This window comes from Danio rerio, chromosome 7, assembly GCF_052040795.2.
Source record: "Danio rerio strain M-AB ecotype USA chromosome 7, GRCz13ab, whole genome shotgun sequence".
NCBI lineage: Eukaryota > Metazoa > Chordata > Actinopteri > Cypriniformes > Danionidae > Danio > Danio rerio.
This window is the reverse complement of record NC_141027.1, coordinates 38,366,377-38,388,945: the sequence shown is the minus strand read 5'-3', so window position 1 is coordinate 38,388,945 and position 22,569 is coordinate 38,366,377. Positions and strand designations below refer to the sequence as shown.

Sequence of the window (22,569 nt, the reverse complement as noted above, 5' to 3'; positions counted from 1 at the left end):
CCATGTCTACATGCCTATATGCAGTGAGTTGCTGCCATTGGATTGGCTGGTTAGAAATTTGTGTTAATGAGCAGTTGGACAGGTGTACCTAATAAAGTGGCCAAATGAGTGTATATATCTACCACGAAGCCCAAAATTATTCATCCCCCTGTGTATATGAAATGATTAATACCCCTGTAAATATGAAAAATACATATATTAGCTACAATATAAGCATTAACTTTTGGGTGAACTAACCCTTTAATGAATATGAGGCTGTATCATGTTTTTAATATAACAATGTGCACATAAATAATAGACAAAAAACACAGCAGTTCCATTTAAAAAAGACTAATTTATTTGCAGACTTAAATGTGCTTGTTTGTTGTATTCTTGTATGCAGGTATAACCTGGACCCTTTTAACAACTACAAAGATGAAGAGCTTTGGCTGGCTTTAGAAAAGACCTACATGAAGGATACGGTAAAGACAAACACAAGCTTTGAATGGAAAATAGTTTTGATGATGTCTCAAGTAAAAACTTTTCTTCAACTTGTCTCTTACTTGGAAGACTTCTGCAAACATGCCTCATTTTCTAGAAACAGCTTAGTCACACACACCTTTGAAGTTTTGAACCTGATGAACATTACCTGTCTGTTTAAGTAGTCAGTATTTGACACATGTCCATAAAGCACTTCTGCTCATTACGATAAAGTCTGCCTTCAGGTGATCAGCAGGGTGCCGTGATTTCATTGTGATTTCAACAGATTCAACAGGAGCCGCTCAAACTTCATTAGGTTAATCTAGCCTTTTATGTGAGGATATCATTTATTGAGAGAGCAAAGAAAAATCACAATATGAGAGTGGGCATGTTACTGTGAGCCGCACTATAGTGATGAAACATAGACGAAACATCTGCCTAAAATCCGCTCAGTACCTTGCAAACTTTGGGCCATGGTAACATAAAAAGAATAAAGAAACAGCAAAAGAATATAATAGTCAAAGAGTATAATAAACACTCTTGCATTCAGGTGGTAAATCATCTGTGACTCTTTTTTTTTCTCTTATGCAGATTTCTAAGCTGCCAGAGAAGCTGCAGTCTCCTGTAGTGGAGAATGGAGAGAATTTCTCTGTGGGCGAGCGGCAGCTCATGTGTATGGCCAGAGCACTGCTGCGCAACTCCAAAGTAAAAACACAAACACACACACAATGTCCTCAAAAATATTCAAATCTCTCAGAGTCTGATTAAGTTGTGTTTGTAGATCATTCTGTTGGATGAAGCGACAGCTTCGATAGACTCGGAGACTGACAGCTTGATCCAGCACACCATTAGAGATGGTTTCCAGCACTGCACTATGCTCACAATCGCCCACAGAATCAACACAGTACTGGAGAGTGACCGGATACTCGTCATGGACCAGGGCAAGGTAATACAACACTTTAAATGTATAAACTTACATTTCTACAAGGGGTGTAATGATATATATATATAGCAGTTTATTATTAGCGCCGGGCAAAGAATTAATCACATCTAAAATAAATGTTTTTTTGGCATAATATATGTGTGTGTGTGTGTGAATTTATATATCCAAAAATAATTTAATTACATGGATAATTTCATTTATTTATAATCTGTATCATATACATATACATATATATATTTTATATCTAAATACAAATAAATTGTTTCTCAATTATATGGATGCATGTGTGTATTTATAATGTGCTCGGCATAATTGAGTACACCCCATTTTGAAAAAAATATTTTGATCCATTTCTCAGTGAATATAGGCAATGTATTTTGGTGCATTTAAACAAAACAGATTTATTAAACAATATTTATTAAAATAATATTTTAGTCACCAAACATATTTAGAAATTAAAAAGATAATACAATCAAATTCAAGCAAAATATTGGAACAAAAAACTACAACCTACAAAATTTCAACAAAATTGTTTATTTTTTTGCTTCTCTTGATTTTTTCCTCTTTTTTACATTTGCATTTAATATTTTTCTATAACATATAAATTTGGTTGTACTAGTTTTTGGACCGTTATCTAAGTTATTTAGTTAGATAAGCTCCAGATTTGGCTTCAGTACTGACTAATCTATTGTATATGGACAAATATAATATTGTAGAGCTTCCTATTAAAAAGATGAATTTAAAAGGGAGATTTGTGATGGGTGTACTTATATTTGCTGAACACTGTGAATACATAATAAATATACACAGTAAAGGCACATATTTTAAGTCAAAACAAACTTTTATTTTGGATGCGATTATTTGTGATACTTTTAAAACTGGCGCAAGATATTTGAAACCCCAACCACTTAGGATGTAAAATATGTCAAATATTGTAGTTCAAATTGTTCCCACTCCATCTGGTTGAAAGGGGTCTCAAAATGATTCCATCCTGTTGTTGGTAATGTATAGAGGAGTTACTCTCTGTATCAGTTAGCAAGTTTCTGAAAAAAGAGTCATTTACAGCAATAAATGATCCAAGAGGTATTTTAAGCTAAACATTTACACATCTTGGAGGTACATGTAAAAAAAGGCACAGCAGGACTATTTCACTGCAGTCTTTTTTTAGATATGTAGCAGCATCATAGTATATTGATGGTACTGTATTTCAAGAGACACTGAATGGTGTACACACAGACCAAAAAAATCAAACTTGCCATGATTAAAACTAAACACAACAACACTGCTTCTATTTGGAAAACATGCATACCAAAAAACTGTAACTGAACATGTTCACTTTACATTTGTGTACCATTACACCCCACATTAAACTAAATGAGCTAAATTATAGTTTGAGCATTTTAAAGAAATTATTTGAAAGCCTATTTTGTGTTTTCTTTCAGGTGATTGAGTTTGATCCACCGCAGGACCTGATTCAGAGACCCAACTCTTTATTTGCATCACTTCTAGCAGCAGCGAATCAAGTCAACACGTGAAGCTCTCACAAACATTCACATTCTCTTCTAGACATGCATTCAAATCTCATACATTTATTCAGGAAGTCAACCTGAAGGAGTTTACCACATCTTTTATACAGAACATTTGTGACTTCATACCTCAATCTTAACATATATGCTATCAATAACATGCCAGAGCACACTTCACACGTTTGAACTGTACATTAACAGGTAAAAGCACATGGATTTGCACTTTTTTATATAAAGTAAGCTGCACAGTAAATTTTTCTCCAGAGATTCACCAGTCTTTTGTGTGTAGACACAGCATTTACAGACGATGTGTAAAATATTTTCATAGGTTCATCAGATGTATATATAAAAATATTTATTTGATTTTTATAAGTATAAAACATGTATTAGGGAAACTGTTCACAAATAAAACCTAATTTCTGTCTTGTATTCTATTCTTGCATACTTTTCCCCCCATGTATCATGAGGCTGTTCAAAATTTGATGTATCAAAATTAGAGAATTTATAAACACTTGATTTTTTTTTTTGCAGAAATAATGTAATCTTCATTGTTGAAATTGGAAGGAATTTTAGCTTAGTTATAGGCTTTACCAGACTTTTGATTTGTGTCTTAATGTGCCTTTCGGCTACTGCAGGGCTTTAAGTCTAAATTCTCTTAAATGAGGAGACACTGGATGTCTAGATATAGATCTGTTTACTGCAAAACTGGTGAGCAATTCCAGCTGCAGAGATGAACTGACTGCCCAGTTGAGATTTTCTATAATATCCTTCTCTCTTGTGCATTTGTCTTTCTCACAACCCGCTTTTTGTTGAGACTTGAATGAGTTAGAGACACTGTAAAGATTTTGAATGATAAGCTTCTCTTGCTATGGTTGAAAGAGTCTTCATCCCTTTGGCCTCCCTCTGCTGTCAGAGGGTGTCAGTCACATTAAAATGACTCACCATCTTGTAAAACCAGTGCAAAAAGGAAAGTTTGGCTGGCAGTTAAATGGTATGTTCAGGCAAAACAAATATTCTGTTAGTAACCACCCTTATGTCATTACAATCACCCTGAGATCTTCATTCACATTCAGAACACAAATTTATACTACTCTAATTTACAACCAACAACAATTATAATAATCCCTTACATTTATAGTGCTTTTCTGGACACTCAAAGCGATTTACACATTTTTGGGGGAAAATCCTCAACACACAGCGCCAGACTACACACCACACACCAGCTGATTGGTGGAGAGGAGACAGATTGATGAAGCAATTTATGATATAGGGATGGTTGGGAGGCCATGCTGGACAGAGATCAGTGGGCAAACAGTGGGTTAAATCTTACTCTTTTTCGAAGGACATCCTGGAATTTTTAACGACCACAGAGAGTCGGGACCTCGGTTTAACATCTCATCTGAACGATGGTGCTTACTGAGCAGTATAGAGTTCCCATCAATATTCTGGGGTGTTAAAACCCACACAGCCTACAAGTTGGGCGCTCCCTGCTGTCTCACTAACACCACTTCTGGCAGCAACCTAGCTTTCCCATGTGGTCTCCCATACTGACCATGCGCAGTTTTGCTGTGGGCAACCTTGTGAGAGTTGCAAAAAGTTAGCTGCAGGTTATTAACAACTCCACAGCCAGCAATGTTCAAGAGAAATTCAAAGTCCAGATAAGGAACAATACAATTGTCACAATAGTTTATGCGACTTCAGTGATTCAACTGCAATCATATGAAACTTCAAGAACTCTTTTGTGTGACAGAAAACTGTAAACAACTTTCCGCATTGGATCAGGGTGCACATTTACTATGGGCAATACAACACTTGGCAATGCGTCCTACTGTCCATAAATGCACACGCTGACCTGATGTAGATGACAAAAATTCGTCAGTCAATATTAAACCAAGTCATTTTTACAGCTTTTATCAGAGGATGAGGGAAAATATATAAAAATTAGTGTTCTACAGACACCTTGTAATAACACAAAAGTGATTAATTAATACTAGAATATTTTATTTCGAAGTAAAATAACCCTTTATATAAGCTTTGTTAGATAATGTTGAATTATTTTGGAGTTTTAAATGTCTGTTTTTTTTTTTTTTTTTTTTTTTTGCTTTGCTTTAGAATAAATGTAATATCTAGTTTTTACTCCTGCTAGGTTATCTTAAAAGTAGACCAAGTAGAGACCTCAGAACTGATGAAATTATAATCCTTACGTTCGGTCTCCATTTAAATTGTTCCTGAGAATGTTCTAGGTGTGTGAAATGAGTGCGCTAGCGTGTGTTTCTCATCTCGAACACTAGGTGTCTCTCTTCTCCTCCACTACCAGCTTATTGAGCCACGGTTGCATCAGTGGAGACACTAACTGATGAAATGTGTTGAAATTCCAGCATCAGCGTGCATCTCAGACTGATGAGGGATTGAGGGAATTATTTTAACTCAGTGAAGAGACAGCGTGAAAGACATTAATCAGATATCAGTGACTTTTTATTGCCTGCGTCCAATAATCTTCAGCACAACTTCTGCAAGACGCTCGCGTGCTCACATGACACATCATTTTGAACGCAGAGACTTTCTTTCAGAGGTACATTTCTTTATCGAGCTATATTTTTGCATTTTTGTAAATTCAAGTGATGCATCATCTTATATAAACACATTTTTTAGGTCATTACTTGAAAACACAAAAAAAATGTAAGTTGTAACACAAGCTGAAGTTGTGTTTGAGTACACCCAGTCTCCATCCGCATGTATTGTTTTGATGGTCGTGTCATCTTGTTCTGTCAGTCTGTCATCAGGTGAGAGGATAAACCAATACTATGACTTCCTGTCACAAAGTTTTCCCGTCATTTGCAGATTGTATTTAACTACAGTAACAGCATTAGTCATGATTTACACCTTACACGCTGCAGGTTTACTCAGCCTATGAACAAACGGTGGGAAGAAGCACACCAACACAAAGCGTCATTCATTGTCAGTGTCCGTGACAGTATCGCATCGTGTGAGTCATCAAATCAAATATTCCTTCACGTGAAGCGAACGCGAGTCTCACTTCCCTTTAACCTACAATCCAACCACACATCAAATATTTAACCTTTAAACACACAATTGCAGCTATAGTGATTGACTTGCTACTTGATCACGGAATAAAAGCTCTTAATGATGGAGTACTAAACTTTTGTAGTAACTTTGAGTTGTCTTGCACCCACTAGAGCGCAGTGTTGTCTGACAAAGAAAACTTTGGAGCAAAAACTGAAAAAAAAAAAAAACTTGCAAAAGAAGTATTTGAATCGTCATGTCATCCCTTCCACATGTGTTATTAGTATACTTTTTAACCCTTCCAAAAACTATTAATTAAAATAACTCTTATAAAGTTTATTTAATAACCATCGCACATTGATGACACTTGCACAACTATAGCTTTACTACAAGAACTTGGGTTAAACTATGGTCAGTATATCAAAACTGTGGTACCATGCTTTGGTTTTATTTGAAGTAAAACCATGGTTAATTTAAGCTAATAAGGGAAACTATACATAAGAAAACATACTTTAGGTGCATTCTTTCTCAAATCACACGAGATAGCTTGAGTTATACTGACAGAACAGTAGATTTACAGTAGAGTAAGCTATAATCCATCTGTCATTGAGATTTACTTTAAAAAAATTCAAAGAATTTTTCACCTAAAAATGTATCTAGGCGACGCGGTGGCAACCCAGAGATGGGTTGCAGCTGGAAGGGCATCCGCTGTGTAAAAACTTGCTGGATAAGTTGGTGGTTCATTCCGCTGTGACAACCCCAGATTAATAAAGGGACTAAGCCAAAAAGAAAATGAATGAATGAATGAAAATGTTATATTTGAATGCAAGTATACTTTTTTGTAACTGAATTATAAAACTGTTGCATTAGATGAAGATAGAATTATACATTCTATGATATAACTACTGATTTACTGCTGGACACGTTCTTGTTTACAAACACAGTGGAACATGTGCATAGTTGATAGTTTGCAGATGCTGCTTGATTTGATATTTTAATAGAGGCTCGGTGTCTTGATACTTTTTTGGCTCATTGTATTGTATGCAATGTTACTTTTAGTAAGTGTGCTGGGAGAAATCTTATAAACTCTACTTTAATCTGCTTCAGAGAAGTGGTTATTAGTGTTATCCAGCAAGAGTGGAAATATGATCATCAGCCCGAACGCCAAAACTAACCAATGATGTAAAGATCTGCAGTTATTTTACAAACCTTCGCTGGACTAAGACTAAATTCTGCTTCATCAAGTCCGCTTTGCTTTCTCGCTCTCTCCCGTCCAATTGGTAGTTTGCAAGAACAATAAATCATTGGCAAATGTGAACTCTATTCTTAGCCTTGTATTACAGTTGGCCATAACTAGTTCTTTCCTAACACTGCTGGACAAAGCTGAATGCATTGTTTCTGATCAGTGAAAGAGATCTTTGATCAGGCCAAGGCTTAATTGAAGATGATAAAGACAGTAAGCAGACATGCTCAGTGAGGCCAGATGGGCCTGTAATAGTCCCTAAAGCTTTGCACACACACAACAATCGCAGTATAATTATGTTTTCTCTTTTGGAGAGTTTGGCCATGCGATGTTAGCAGAGGAAGTCTTCAATCACTCAGCAGTAAAGCTGTTCTTCAATACCAGGGAAAAGACCAATCATTACACCTCTCAATCTGTTTGTTGAGTCCTACTGTGCTCCGTCAGCTTTGGCATGGTGGAATTCATTTTTTTTGTTTGTTTTGCTTATATAATAATATTAATAAACATAATAATGCTCATCATCATTATCATAATCATGGCCATTTGTTCAGAATGTTTTGGGCTCTGTTGAACTCTGGAAGCAAGTGTGATTTAAACCAGAAAATTCAGAAGAAAGCATTTAAGTCTGTTTGATTTAGTTAGTCGACTGTTGCAAAATAATTGCACTAAACTGTCATTTTGTTGGAGTATTTTCTTTTAAATGAAAAAAAGTTATATATATACAGTATATATATACAGTATATATATATATATGGCCAAGCCAATAACCTGACCTGCACCTGATTGAGCTTGCATTTCACTTGCTGAAGACAAAACTGAAGGAAACATGCTCCAAGAACAAGCAGCCTTTAGAGGACAGTTGCTTTAGAGGTCAGGCAGAGCACTAGCAGGAATGAAACGTGTCTGGTGATGTCTGTTTTACAGTCTTCTGGCTGTAATTGACTGCAAAGGAAGTATTGAAAAAGGGATGTTTGATTTATGATTATTATTCTATTTGAGCACAAGGAATTATTACATAGCTTTTTAAAGATTAGTTTTATTTAATTATTTATACAATGAAGACTACAGCTTTATTGTACATTAGATTATTTTGTTTTCTGTACATGAATAGTGTTTATTGATATTGTTGCTCTAGTTATCTATGCTGGTAATTTGTAAATAATTTTTTCTACAAAAGCACTTTACAAAATCATCTCAAAGAACATCAAGTTGGTGAAATATTGCAATATAAATATATATAAATATAAATAGCAGAAAATTAAAATATTGCTATACACACACACACACACACACACACACACACACACACACACACACACACACACACACACACACACACACACATATATATATATATAGTTTTTTTTCCCCAATATCATGCAGCCCTAATATATATATAAATATTTCTTTCACAAAACACAAGTACACTCTAAAATACGTGGTTGTTTTAACATAATTATTTTAGTAAAAATAATAATGTTTATAAGGAAGAATATGTACAGTTGTGCATTTCTCATGTTTGACAAACTTTTACACATTTTAACTTCACAGACTGAATATGCTGGTCATATTGATCAAATGTGTAATTAATTTCTGTAGAAGTTAACAAAAAATACACAGCAAAAAAAGATTTTGTGTTGTGTTAACTTAATCACTCCTTTTACAAATTTAAGTGGATTGAACATAAAACAATTAAGTTGTCTCATTAAGTTGTCATTTTTTGTTTAGGAATTGTGTTGTTTAAACTCATTTTAAATAAGTAGCTTCAACATGCTGCAAAAGTCATATTTTGAGTGTTTGAGTTTTTGATTGGGAGTACATCCTCAAATTTGTGTTTGTGCTTTCAAGAAAAATATGCAATTAAGTTATAATATTTTTCAGTTTGTTTGATTAAAAAATGAGGGTATTTTATTGTAATTTCAACAAAAAGATTGCAAATTCAAGAGTGTGCTACTCAGATGTGCATCATGGTCCACCACATTCTGGTTTATCTTTTTTTGTAAAGCAAATCAGCCTGATTGTCTATTCATGAAGACTGGTAGCCTTGCCTTGTCTCCGAGAAAGCAACACAAGCCTATCACATCGTCATTCTCCACCACAAGCAATACATCATAATGACATGATAAACTTCTGGAAAACATTTCCTGATAAAACAAGAAATGTAATCAATCCAAATGGTCTAAATGCACCTGTGTGTGTAAAACAAACCCAACTAACCTTAATTGCACGTACATAAGCACAATCCTGAATCTGGAAACTTCATACTTTGAGTTTGCTCAGTTCAATTATCAACACTACATGTAAGAAAACTGATTCACATTATGCCAGTGGTTCTCAGCCAGCCCTCCTGGCAATTTGTTTATTCATTTTTTTCCCCTACTGCTTAGACCCTTTATTCATCAGGGGTCACAACAGCGGAATGAACCACCAACTTATTCAGCATATGTTTTACACAGCGGATCTATACCGCACATCTTTGGACTGTGTGGGAAGCCGGAGCACCTGGAGGAAACCCTCGCCAACACGAGCAGAAAATGCAAACTCTTCACAGAAATGCCAACTGACCCAGCTGGGACTCGAACCAGCAACCTTCTTGCTGTGAGGTGACAGTGCTAACCACTCACCATAGATTAAATATGGTACCTGTAGTACAACTATGGTTATAAATTTGTTATTCAATAGTCAAAAATTTAATCTGAACATTCACCTAAATAATATTATGTATAATTAGTTTTTTTTGAAGTTGTTTCAAGCTTTATAATAATTAAACATGCAAAAATTGCAGAGAAATTAATATTTATGAATAATAAACATTAAAGCTGCTACAGTATTACTACTACCAAAAATATCCATAACTACTCAACATATTTTCCGATTTACAGCATTGATTATGTAATAATTAGTTTCATTAATACATTACTACTCTTAGTTTTGGTAATGAATAGAAAAAAAGAAGCAGGTACATTTCATTATTTTCCAGTATTGAATATACAGTATGAGGGTCAAAAAATAAAAACTACTGCATTAAATAAATGTTGTATTTAACTTGTAATCACATTTAATCCCACTATGCTTCTAAACACATTACACTTGTTTAATATGACCATTACAAATTCATTTTTAAGACTAGCCTAGCAGTTTATAATCCAGAAGATGAACAAGATAACAAATAAATACACTGAACTCCACATAAATGGCATCAATTTGTTCAGGACTGGTTAAAAGAATAAAGAACAATATAAAAAACAGCCATCATTAAGCATTTTCAAGCATTTAAAATCGGTTTAAACTGAGGACGACATTTAGTTTAGTTCTTTGTGTTTTGCCTGTCTGTATGCATGTGTTTTCCTTCTCTTCACAAAAACACCCTCAGACTGTCTCCATTCATAATTAGCGCTGTCAGTCTCACTCTACCTCTCTTTCCATCTCTCACTCTCTCTCTCACACACACACACATGCACAGGCATATTAACACGCACACCAAACAACAGCCTAAAAGGCATGTCTCTCCCATTTCTGTCAGTAGTTATGGTGGTAGAAATGGCACGGGGTTTGACAGGAAAAATGGCCAAAACTGTGATTTACAGAGGATGAGCATAATTCAGCAGCCCTGGTTTACATTACCTTTCAGCCAGCTGAAGACGCACAGAGCTGCTCTGGGTGTGGTGTGTGTGGGATATATTGAGGTGGATTAAAAGTATGAAATCAAATCCAGTGTCATGACTCCACAGCAGCAGAATGTACTTGTGGTGAAGCGGCATTTCCTGTCTCACCCTTTTACACGGGAAGAATTCCCTCACTGAGTCAGCTAAATCAGGTATTTCTGGTAACAGGTTGTTTATCTGCTACATCAGGGCCATTTTTAAAACACCTGAATGGACCGTTCCTTTTGTCATGTTTCAAGACCGTGACCAAATGAAGCAATTTAACCCTTATATTTTAATGCGGGCCAGATTAACTGATGACACAAATATTTAAAAATAATATTTTGAACAATGTTGAAAACTGGTAAACATTAGTGGTGTAATGAAGCTGTGACACCTCAAAACCGTAACAGGTCGGGTGACGTCACTTTCTGTGACGCTTCGAACTCTGAAGTGAGTGGAGGCCGTTGGGGGAGAGGGGGCGGGGTACACTCGTGCTTCGGCACGGTTCAAGACAACTGCAACTAGTGTGAGAACAACCTTACCTGTAGGTTTCAAACAAGCCTTAAGAACTCAATTAGTTTGATCAGGTTTGATTAATTAAGGTTGGAACTAAACTTTGCAGAGCTGCAGTCCTCCAAAGTTTGACACCGCTGCTATAAACTGTTGATTTTTGCGTTTTTCAAACGTTGATTTGAATGCAGCAATTTGAAGGATAAATAAACATATGCAAATCACCATCATTTATAATTTAGATCCTGATCTTTTATTGATTAACTGTACAGCTTAGACTAAATGCACTAATGCAGGCGAAACAAGTAGTGACGGAAAACAACTTTAATAACCTAAAAAACCCACCACATCCCACATAACCTACCACAACTTCTTCCGTAATAATTTGATTTTTACAGGAAAGCCTAAATGCTTTCAGTGATTTGAATGACGTGAAAGATGATCTCTCTGTGATCATTAAGAATGTAGGATTAATCTAAAAGGAAAAAAAACGTTATAGCCTAATCCGTGGGTTGCATGTGTTCAAAACTGTGTGTTGTAATCCATACATATCACGGATCAACCGTGATCCATTACACCCCTAGTAACTATTGACATTCATAGTAAGAAAAACAAACAGCACAGAAGTCTGTTGCTGTTGATGTTTTTCTAGCATTCTTCAGTATATTTTATTTTGTGTTCAACTGAACAAACAACAAACTAATTGGAAACAAATCAAGGGTAAGTAAATGATGACAGAATTTTTACTTTTGGGCAAATTATCTAAAGAAAGAGGTACACTTTGTAAAGTTATGTAAATTCTTATCAATTGTAGCATATACATTCTGTAGGCATTAAAATCCATGATATTGGTGTTGTTAGTGCCATGCTCTATAAAAGCACACATACATAACAAAATACTACTACAACTACTACTGATATTTAATCATTGTGTCCATTGTGCAATTTGTGCTTGAATTGTGGACATTGTTAGCACATAATTAAAGATTTATTATTATAGTGTTTGTTAGGTTAAGTAATAGGGGGCAGCTGTGGCCTAATGGTTAGAATGTTGAACTTGTGATCCAAAGGTCACAGGTCTGAGTCCCAGCACTGGCAGGGATTAGCTGTTGGAAATGAATATCCAGCGCTCTCATCCACACTTAATAACACATTTGAGTTGATTTCCTTGAGCCAAACCCCCAACTGCTTCCTGGCCAGCCTACTGCTCTGAGTGTTTTATGGTGTGAATCACTTCGGACAAAAGGCTTGCATGTAACAATTTTGTGATCTCCACTGATAATATAATTGTTATGAATTCCAGAGCCGAGTAGCAGGGTTTTAATTACTGGCAGTAATATTTATATTTAAATATGAATTCCAGGGCATCACGGTGGCACAGTAGGTGTAACGATCGCCTTACAGCAAGAGGGTCGCTGGTTCAGTTGGCATTTCTGTGTGGAGTTTGCATTTTCTCCCTGTGTCCACATAGGATTCCTCCGGGTGCTCCGGTTTCCGCCACAGTCCAAAGACATGTGCTGTAGGTGAATTGGGTAGGCTAAATTGTCCGTAGTGTATGTGTGTGAATGAGTGTGTGTGAATGAATGGGCATCCGCTGCGTAAAACATGCTGGATAAGTTGGAGGTTCATTCCACTGTGGTGACCCCATATTAATAAAGGGACTAAGCCAAAAAGAAAATGAATGAATAAACAAAGAATGAATTCTGTGTCTGCAAAACCAACATTTAAAATGAATTACTGATAAATCTTATCACAATCAAACTTGAATCCAATAAAAACCATATGGATAAAAATCGAATCAACAACCAGTCCTAGTTACAGTTTTGCACCTGTACAACAGCTACATTCAGCTATGCAGAAACGACACCTGTTGATCCTCAGGAATGTTTCCACGAACACCTCAAACTCAAACTTTGTCTCATTCTCCAATTTTTGCTCTCTCTGGATAAGATATAGTAGTCAGCGAGCTGTAAAACTAGACCATTGAACCTAAAAGAGACTGAGATTGTTCTGTGGACTTAATGCACTGAGGACATTCTTTCACTCTCGTCTTTATCTCTTCTTTCCTGTGGTTTGTTCCTGAGTCTCAAACTCAAAGTTTAATAGTGATAATATATCACCAGCTATTGTGCTGAGTATGTGTCTGATAAAGCTAATCCACTGATATTCTTCAGCGGTACAGCTGACTGGCCTTTCTGGATTTAGCTGGATCTTTAGTATTTGAATGGCTAAGTTACACAAATATCAGCATGTTTTTGCACCACTGCCATTTGAAAGCGCAACACTGCTGGCAGCAAATGAGGAGGCGCACCTGAAGGTAATGCAGTCACTCCTGCCATAAATCTAGCATAGCATCTCTCATTCTGCTCATTCTTCCCTGGGTTTGCACAAGCTTTGTCCCAGGTTCCCTTAATGGATTAGTTCACCCAAAAATGAAAAATCTGTCAGATTTTAAATCAAAATTCTAACCTTTTGTATGACAAAACAACGAAGAGAGAATTTCTGAAGATGGTGAGAAGCTTTGAGAAGCAAAAAATTAGTCAAAGTCATAGATGCAATTATCGAGATAGAAAGGCATCAAGGCACATGCAAATCAATGTTTGAGTTACTGAAATGAGTCATTTTATTCATAAATGTCCATTTTCTGAACTTTCAGTATGTGAAGACATTCAATTTGTGATGACTAAAAATATATTTGGTTTTTAAGCATTTTGATCTATTTCAATCTAAGTCATTAGACATGAGGATACAGTTTGTCTCACTGGAAGCATGTCTGAAAAATTACAAGTTGCCTTTGTACCAAAAAAATAAAATAAAGTAAAATAAACCGGGCAGAAAAGCAGCAAGGTTTCTGACACAGCATTTGTAATCATGGGGTCTGATGAGACCCTTTCACCTACCCGAGTATTTTACATTGCAACACTTGATGACATATTGGCCACATTAACAGTGTGAAGTGATTGACTACAATGCAATAACCTTTTCCCTTCTGAAAACTTCCATATGAACAGATAAGCTGTGTAAATCACCTCTGAGTGAATGCAGATGTATGCTCATCCCAAACAACCTTTCTGTTAGGTGAACGTCTTATTACAAGTGAAACTTTACCTGTATTATATGGTCAGCCTAAAGAAACATCTGTCTTTCATGTGAATGTTTGTAAACTTGTGCACTTTGTTCTTAATTGGAAATAGTGTCATTGTATTTCTACAGAATACAAAAAAAGAAAACCAAACATTAACAGCAAAACAGAGATGATTAATTACAGAAGGCAATCATTTAAAAAAATGACTACGGAATTTGCTTTAAATTAAGTTTCTTCTTCTCAAAGTTCTAAACCGCAAGAGCAAGAATATAAATCCTTAGGTACAGCACATCCCTGTCCATCAGTGCTCAAAAGATTTCAGCAGTGACTACGTAATGTATTTTTGTCCCAGACAATAATAAGCGATGTATACAGTACCTTATAGACAATATACATCTCACTTTATTATATATTTGGTTCATGTGCACTTTGATGGAGATTCGGCACATTGGTTCTACCTCTAGGTGGAAAATCATTACAGTCAAACAAGTCATTCATTCGTTCAGACTTAGTCTCTTTATAAATCAGGGGTTGCCACAGAGGATAGACCTCCAGCTTATCCAGCATGTTTTACGCAGCGGGTCCCCTCTCAGCTGCAACCCATCACTGGGAAACACCCATACACTCTCATTCACACACATACACTACGAACAATTTAGCTTACCCAATTCACCTGTACCGCATGTCTTTGGAATGTGGGGGAAACCGTTACCGGAGCACCTAGAGGAAATTCACATGGACACAGGAAGAACATTCTTCACACAGAAATGCCAACTGACACAGCTGAACCAGTGACCTTCTTGCTGTGAGACAACAGTACCATTGCACCGGAAAGTTAATTAAAATGAATGTGGCATGGTTGGTGGTGCTAAATTGGCTGGTTGAATTATTACACAAAATACTGGTATAAGCATTAACACCAACAATCTGGCTAATTCCAGCATGGTGACACGGAGTCTCAAAGCTCAAATCATCTAAACATCAAAGTTAGCAACCTATAGTCAAATGACCTACACATTGACTAGATCTTAGTCCAGTAATAGAGCACATTTGGGATGAGGTGGAATGGGATATTTGTTTTATGGATGTATAGCCAACAAATGTGCAGAAACTGTGTTATGCTATCATGTCAATATAGAGTAAAATCTCTGAGAAACTTTATTGAATCTATGCCACAAAGCATTGAGCCAGTTCTGAGAGCAACAGGGAGTCCAACTCGCAATATATAATATACTGGTCAGTGAGGATATCTAGAATTCCCTATACCTCCATATCATGATTCCTGTGCAATTTGCACTAAACTCTTTACTGTTGCCTACAGACATTTTTAGCCCTGATTATCCACTTGATGAGTTACTGACAAAAGCCCAGAGACAGTCAAACAATTGCTTGTTTACATGAGTGATAATCTAATATATCAAATATGGATCTGAGAGAAATGCAGTTATGTTGCTGATGCCCGAAAGATATTTAGCAGGCTTAATCTCTAAACATGTCAGCGATCCAAGTCCTCCAGTGTGAAATGTGATGAAAGACAGCTGTGTAGCATGAACATTTTGGCCTCATATGCTATCAAATTATATAAAATATATCAATATATATAAAAATGTGGATCTCATAAGATTTCAAAGCCAAAAGAAAATGGATCAAGCAAACTATAAGAATAAAAAAAGAAAAAAATTACACAAAAACATCAATGTGTCCTATAAAAAGAATATTTAATAGAGACTAAGAGTGCTGAAATGATCTAATTCTGTGTGTCCTCAGACAAAAGTTACAGTTTATGATAAGCTGTTTGCTGACCAAACCATTGGTGTGGACTTTGGTCTTCCTACACTCTGTTTGATCAAGCTCAAAACCATGACAACTGTATGAGGTGCACCTGGACACAATGTGCGGTTTTCTTGTTTTTGGAGCCCACATCTCTCTTTCTGCCTAACAATATCCGTATTCTGAGCCCACAATCAGCAGTTGCCTATCAGAGCACTGGGTCATTGCACAATAACAGCTTCCAACCACAAGAAGTACCAACGAAAAATGATATTTAAAAATTGTGTGTCATATCAGGAGATTGAGGTCTAGAATAATAACTATCAGGGGTCTTATTTGCGTTACGCAACATCAGTTCTGTTGCGTTAGGAGTGCATAAAAAAGGGAGGCACACAAACACATGTACTGGAGTTTTCTTGCATGATGTCTCAGGGGTTGATCTTGAGGTCTGTCCCTAAAAGTCTCTGAGGGACGTGGAGTGGGCTTGAAAAGTCAGATCAGGGGGTGGCATCATGGCACAAGCTTCTGATAAATGCTGGCATGATGACCAATCTGAGTCCTATTAGAGATAAAGGTCTTATGAGTAATGGTCATTCCTGTAACTGTACGAATAATCATCGCACATGCTTAACAGTTATGTAGGACAAGAGTTGCAGTTATTCAGTGGGTTCAGCAGGTCTATCAAAACTAGTTTTGAAATATACAATCAAACCTACTGGGATATCACTGTGTAAATGAAATGTTGAATTTGGATTATTCAAAGATAAGTTTGGCAAAATTTGAGAACTAGTAAACAGTCCACATAATACACAAGCACTCTGCTTCCAGCACAGATATTCATTCATCCTTTGAGGAACATAAATGTGTTGTGCAGAGAAATTAAGGAGCCATGAGTGTATGAGTGTGTGTACATGTGTGTCTGGATCATCATAAAACTGTCACTTGGTGAGGTCTCTGCTTGTGTCACACAGGCTCCACATGAAACTAAATTATGGATAAAATGTTTAATAATCAATTCCGTTTTTACAAAGTACAGTGTGGCTTGTTATTTAGCAAATTACAAATTAGGTATTATTAATATTTACAATTTTTACATTTTGAGAACTTACCAGCAGTGGACAGATGACGGACAAACGGTGACAGGGTGTTGCCCACTCAAGACTAAACAATAAACAAGGGAAACAAAGGCAATCCATGTTTGGTTCAAAGCAACAGAAGGTCTACTGTGGCACAAGTGAAACACGTTTCTATTGGGGTTATGTAGAGAATGTGCCAACACACCATATTGCCAAGACCAATCAGAGCGGCTGATGGCCCAAATCCTCCATCACAAGTGCTTATGAGGACACAAGCATTGATACTGCTATGGAGAAAAGGGGTTCAGTTTGATTAGTGCTGTTTTGTACATGACATAGGTCACCGTGAATGAGTGTGCATTTGATTGCAGTAGGACACACTTTAGGGTGCTGACAACTTGATTGAGGGAGTGCCTCACTTTGGACAATGTACATGATACATACCAAAACACTGTTGCAGACCAGACAGACCACTTCAATGATGGAAAAATTGCCTCTTTCAGCAGGATAATGCACACTGTTACACTGCAATCATTGCTCAGGAATGGTTTGAAAGACATAATAAAGAGTTCAAGGTGTTGCTCTGGCCTCCAAATACACAAATCTAAATCCAAATGTGCAACTGTGGATTTACTGGCTGTGATGTTCTGGACCAGCAAGTTTTACCTTGAAGGCTTTATGACCTCACAACCTGTAGGATTACTATACGGATCTACTGCTAATATCTTGGTACCAAATTCACCATCATAAGTTTCACGAAGACCATGGATTAGTACAGTGGTTTTTAATTCCAGTCCGCGGGAGCCCTCCACCCAGCACATTTTGTATGTCTTCCTAAATTAACCCACCTTATTCAGATCATCAGCACATTAACAGATTCGTGAATTGATCCTTGTGTATGAAATGAGAAAGACAGAAAATCTGCAGAGCGGGGCGTCCCGAGGACCGGAAGTAAAGGGTTTAGTAAAGCTTTAGTAAAGGGTTGTCAAACTGGAGGGACAGGGCTTCCTGAAGGGCCACAGCCCAGCAGAGTTTAGTTCCAACCTGGCTTCAACACATTTAAGCTGTGATCACACTGCACTTTTCTCCCCATAGACTTCCATTCATACATAGTGAATGCATCAGAGTGGAAAAACAAGCTCATGTGGCAAGTTTCAGTTTGCTGCGTTGGAAAATTCAAGCGTAGTTAACTCTGACCTGCAAAATCACATTACATGACTGCATGAGACCAATTAAAAATCAAAACATGAACTCTCTGTACAGAAATTTAAAATATGGAGCAATCGCTCAATTTTTTAATGTGTAATCATCTTGTTTAATTCCGCCTCTTTTCGCATCGCCGTATGATAAAATTTCCTATGTTCAAACTCCAGTTATTCTTATTTTTGTTTCATTCTTCTACATTTTTATAGCTGTGTGTAATGCTGTGTTATGCTGTCTATTTATGTAGTTTGATGTAGCACCTTGGTTGTGGAAGAACATTGTTTTGTTTCACTGTGTGCTGCATTGCATATTGTTGAAATGACAATAAAAGCCAACTTGACTTGACTTAACTTGACTTAGTGTGACCGCAGAATTAAACAAGCCTGAAAGACTCAATTAGCTTGACCAAGTGTGTGAGTTTTACATCCCTGCTTTATGCCTCATTCACACTAGCAGTGACTTTGTAGCTGCCTGTCGCTCTGGGTGGTGACCTGCCACCCAGTCGCTCACTCTCCTTTGAAATGAAGGGTTGCTTGTGGCTTTGCCGCTGCAAGTCGCTCATAGTGTGAATGAAGCTGTAAAAATGTTCGTTTTGTGGGAAGGAGAAGGCAGGGTCGGCGATATCAGGTAAGCACAAACTTTTTATTTTAATGTTTCTATGTGGGTATGTGCGTGTCGAGTCTGCAGCTGGACAGGCTCTGTATTTGTATCTGATTTGAGCTGCGGATACATTGTTTAAAGCCTATAGAGAAGCTGAAAGCTGTTGATGCAAAAATTATTTACCAGATATCACAAAGATCTCTCATCTATCTGAATGACACAGAAACCTTGTGATGTGTAAAGCAATATAGTGTGAAAGAGTGACACCAGACTGCAGATTAGCCATCAAGACTCATAAAAGTCTTCAATCACCGTAATGTAGATAAAGCAATACAAATAAAGTGCGAATGGAACTAAACATCTTATCACCTTGCTTTAAAAGGCGGTCATTGGAGTTTATCTTCTCATGACAACATACAGACTTTACTCTGAATCAGACAATCCAGATGACACACATTTACACCAGCCAATGAAAATCATCTGAGGTGTGAACTATACATATAAGACTGAAGGTAAGGCTGCTGAGCTATGGCTGTCTGGTCATATCAGTCGCACATGCTGTCCTGTTTGAACTTTGACTGCTTTTTTAATCAAACAGAAGTATCAGATCCATCAAATCTTTGTATGTGGTAATTCTGAATTTCAATGAGTGTTGGCTGGGTTTTCAGTTCTAAATCAAGGGATAATTTTTCTGCATCAACTTTTATTTACACTGAAGTTTCCACATAAACATTTAACAAAGTTCCCCCATATTATATTTGCAGAAATTAATCACACATTCTGCTCTGCACACAGGAAGAGTCTTACAAACTGACACATACGTAAGTGGACATGAGGTGATAACCTTCACTGTGTCGCAACAAAGTTCATGTAAGACCCCTGTATCTTCTGTGGATTAATCAGAACATCAGTTTGTGAATGGTTGATTTCTTTATATTTTCCTTTCAACAAGCACACTGGAAGTTATTAATTTCTGGCATTAATGTTCCCTTTAGATTGCGTCCTAAATCCCTACAGAAGTTTCAAAACCGATGAATGAGCTGTCAGAGGGCGGCGTGCGGGGGATCGTAACAACTGCATGAGGCAAAGGATGAAACTCAAGCTAGTAGATCACTGTGACAGGTGAAAGACAATGAAAGGAAAAAAGGCAAGAGAGGCGATTAATTTGTTGTTTAGTAAAGTGATTCTGTCTTTTATTTATGGTAGAAGAACATGACACAGCTGCTGAACATCAGAAACTGCACTGAAGGACAACTCCTGAATAATCATCATTGATTCCCTTGAGCAATTCACACAGGTTGCTTAAGTTAGGATTGTTCCTGCTATAAATGTAATATACAGCAAATGTCTTCTAAATGACTACATGGTATTTAACAGCAACAAAATCAGTTTTCCAGAATGTGAATCAAAAAGCCAGTATAACACTTACTGAGGTGAAAAACAAAGTCACACACGCTCGCTCACATGCACACACACACACACACACACACACACACACACACACACACACACACACACACACACACACACACACACACACACACTTGTATATACAGTTTGGTGTACAGGCACTCTCTTTAGACATAATGTTTTTTTTTTTCATTTTAAAATACTTATTATTTGTGTCTGTTTCACCTCTACTCACAAAGCCAGCACTCACAGGCAGAGGCAAAGGTAACACTTTATTTTGATGGTCCATTTGAGTATTAGTAGACTGTCTACTTAATATCTGTTGATACTGCTGCTAAACAGACATTTAACTGACTATAAGAAACTTTTCAAATGCATGCCAACATAAACTAACCCCAACCCTATCTAACAGTCTACTTATAATCTAATGAGAATTAGTTGGCATGTAGAAGCAATGTAACTTAAATTCAACAAACGGACCATCAAAATTAAGTGTGACCATGACAAACTTTAAAAATCAAAAGACCTTGTTAAATATAATATTTAAGCATTTCAAATTACAGAGGCACAATGAATGCCCTCTAAATCACCCTAAAAGTGTATAACTAGGTAATTTTGTCCATGTAACCAAATAAACCACAATGCAACTCATTTATTTATTAATTTTCTTTTTTGGCTTAGTCCCATTTATCAGGGGTCACCACAGTGAAATGAACCGCCAACTTATACAGCATATGTTTTACACAGCGGATGCTCTTCCAGCTGCAACCCAACACTGGAAAACACCCATAAACTCTCATACACTTTGGCCAATTTAGCTTATTCAATTCACCTATAGAGCATGTATTTGGGCTGTGGGGGAAACAAGAAGAAACCCACGCCAACACGGGGAAGCCTAGCCGGGGCTCAAACCATGACCCTTCTTGCTGTGAGGTGATCAAGCTACCCACTATGCCACCATGATACCCCTCAATGCAACATCACCTAAAACTAACAAAATTGTTGTATTTATTATAGTTAGTTAATAGACTGTGAACAGTTTTGCTAATGTTAACAACGAATAATTGATGTAAAGTATACTGCTCATTGCTATTTATGTTAGCTAATGCATTATCTTATGTTAAGCAAAGTGTTATAAGATTTTTTTATTCATCCGTTCATTCATTCATTCATTCATTCATTCATTCATTCATTCATTCATTCATTCATTCAATCATTTTTAACCCTTGTGTATTGTTCAAATTGACTACCCTTTTGTTATATTGGTGGCTGTTTTGTCCCATTGACTTTCATTATAACCACATTTTTTGATTGCAAAGCCTTAACACTAAATAATCATGTATTCTTGATTGTTGGTGGTTGTCCCTGTTGGGAGGAGGTAAAATTTGTTGCTCATCTGTTTGCACCATTAACCCCTTTAGATAGAGGCCTGTGCATAAAAGGTGTCTGAAGTTCTATGGAGTACAAAAAGCTAACTATAGCATTTTAGCAATGGAGCATTTTGACTTTTATATATTAAACCATATTATGTAAGATCAAAACTTAAAATCTGACAGTAAAATAATGATGTAAATACCTATTTATAGAAATGACCATGCATGAATTTGTACAAAAGGTCAATTACATTCGGTGAAGGACACAGAACGCTCTTTCGATTATCTCAAATCATGCTGAATCACATAATCAGTAGGTTTTACACAATGTCTGCGTGTTGCTTTTATTAATCAGAGAGCAAACACATCTTGAAATGTACATACGTCTTACAAATACAAAATGGGAATAATTTATTAAAATAAAGCAAGGCAAAACCCACATTTTCACCCACAGTGATATGCCAGACTTTTAGACTCTGCTCTGTGCATTAGAGCATGTGATAACTGCACGTGTTTATGTATAAAAGTCTGTTCTTTCATATGGGTGCACGACTGCTTGTGGCTGTCCTGAACTAACCCCAACAGTCTCTCAGTGCTGGAAACAGATAAGGCAGCTGTGAAGGCCACAGATTGATCGCCAAATGCTGTAAATCCAGGGTAAACTCACTCTCTACTGTGCACAGCCTTGCAAACCTCCCTC

The 22,569-nt window shown here is 36.7% G+C and overlaps 1 protein-coding gene and 2 long non-coding RNA genes across 5 annotated transcripts in view; 2 read left to right on the top strand and 1 right to left on the bottom strand.

The window, feature by feature from the left end:
* Window positions 1-3,357, top strand: part of abcc12 (ATP binding cassette subfamily C member 12) — a 31,661-nt gene extending 28,304 nt beyond the window's left edge. For all 3 annotated transcript variants that reach the window (XM_087261552.1, XM_087261551.1, XM_087261553.1), the window contains exons 29-32: window positions 383-461; window positions 1,051-1,164; window positions 1,241-1,405; window positions 2,845-3,357. In XM_087261552.1, the coding sequence (XP_087117678.1) occupies window positions 383-461; window positions 1,051-1,164; window positions 1,241-1,405; window positions 2,845-2,937 (451 nt within the window). In that variant the 3' untranslated portion in view covers window positions 2,938-3,357. The remainder of the gene's footprint in view (window positions 1-382; window positions 462-1,050; window positions 1,165-1,240; window positions 1,406-2,844) is intronic.
* A 12,779-nt stretch (window positions 3,358-16,136) lies between these two features.
* On the bottom strand, window positions 16,137-17,546 carry LOC147836056 (uncharacterized). Its single transcript, XR_015495978.1, has 2 exons — window positions 17,317-17,546; window positions 16,137-16,766 (listed from the first exon to the last, which is right to left on the bottom strand). It is a non-coding gene; the product is annotated as an uncharacterized LOC147836056 (long non-coding RNA).
* Window positions 17,547-18,932: 1,386 nt separating this feature from the next.
* On the top strand, window positions 18,933-21,147 carry LOC141375408 (uncharacterized). Its single transcript, XR_015495977.1, has 5 exons — window positions 18,933-19,113; window positions 19,469-19,598; window positions 19,882-19,956; window positions 20,082-20,208; window positions 20,293-21,147. It is a non-coding gene; the product is annotated as an uncharacterized LOC141375408 (long non-coding RNA).
* The last annotated feature ends 1,422 nt before the right edge of the window (window positions 21,148-22,569 follow it).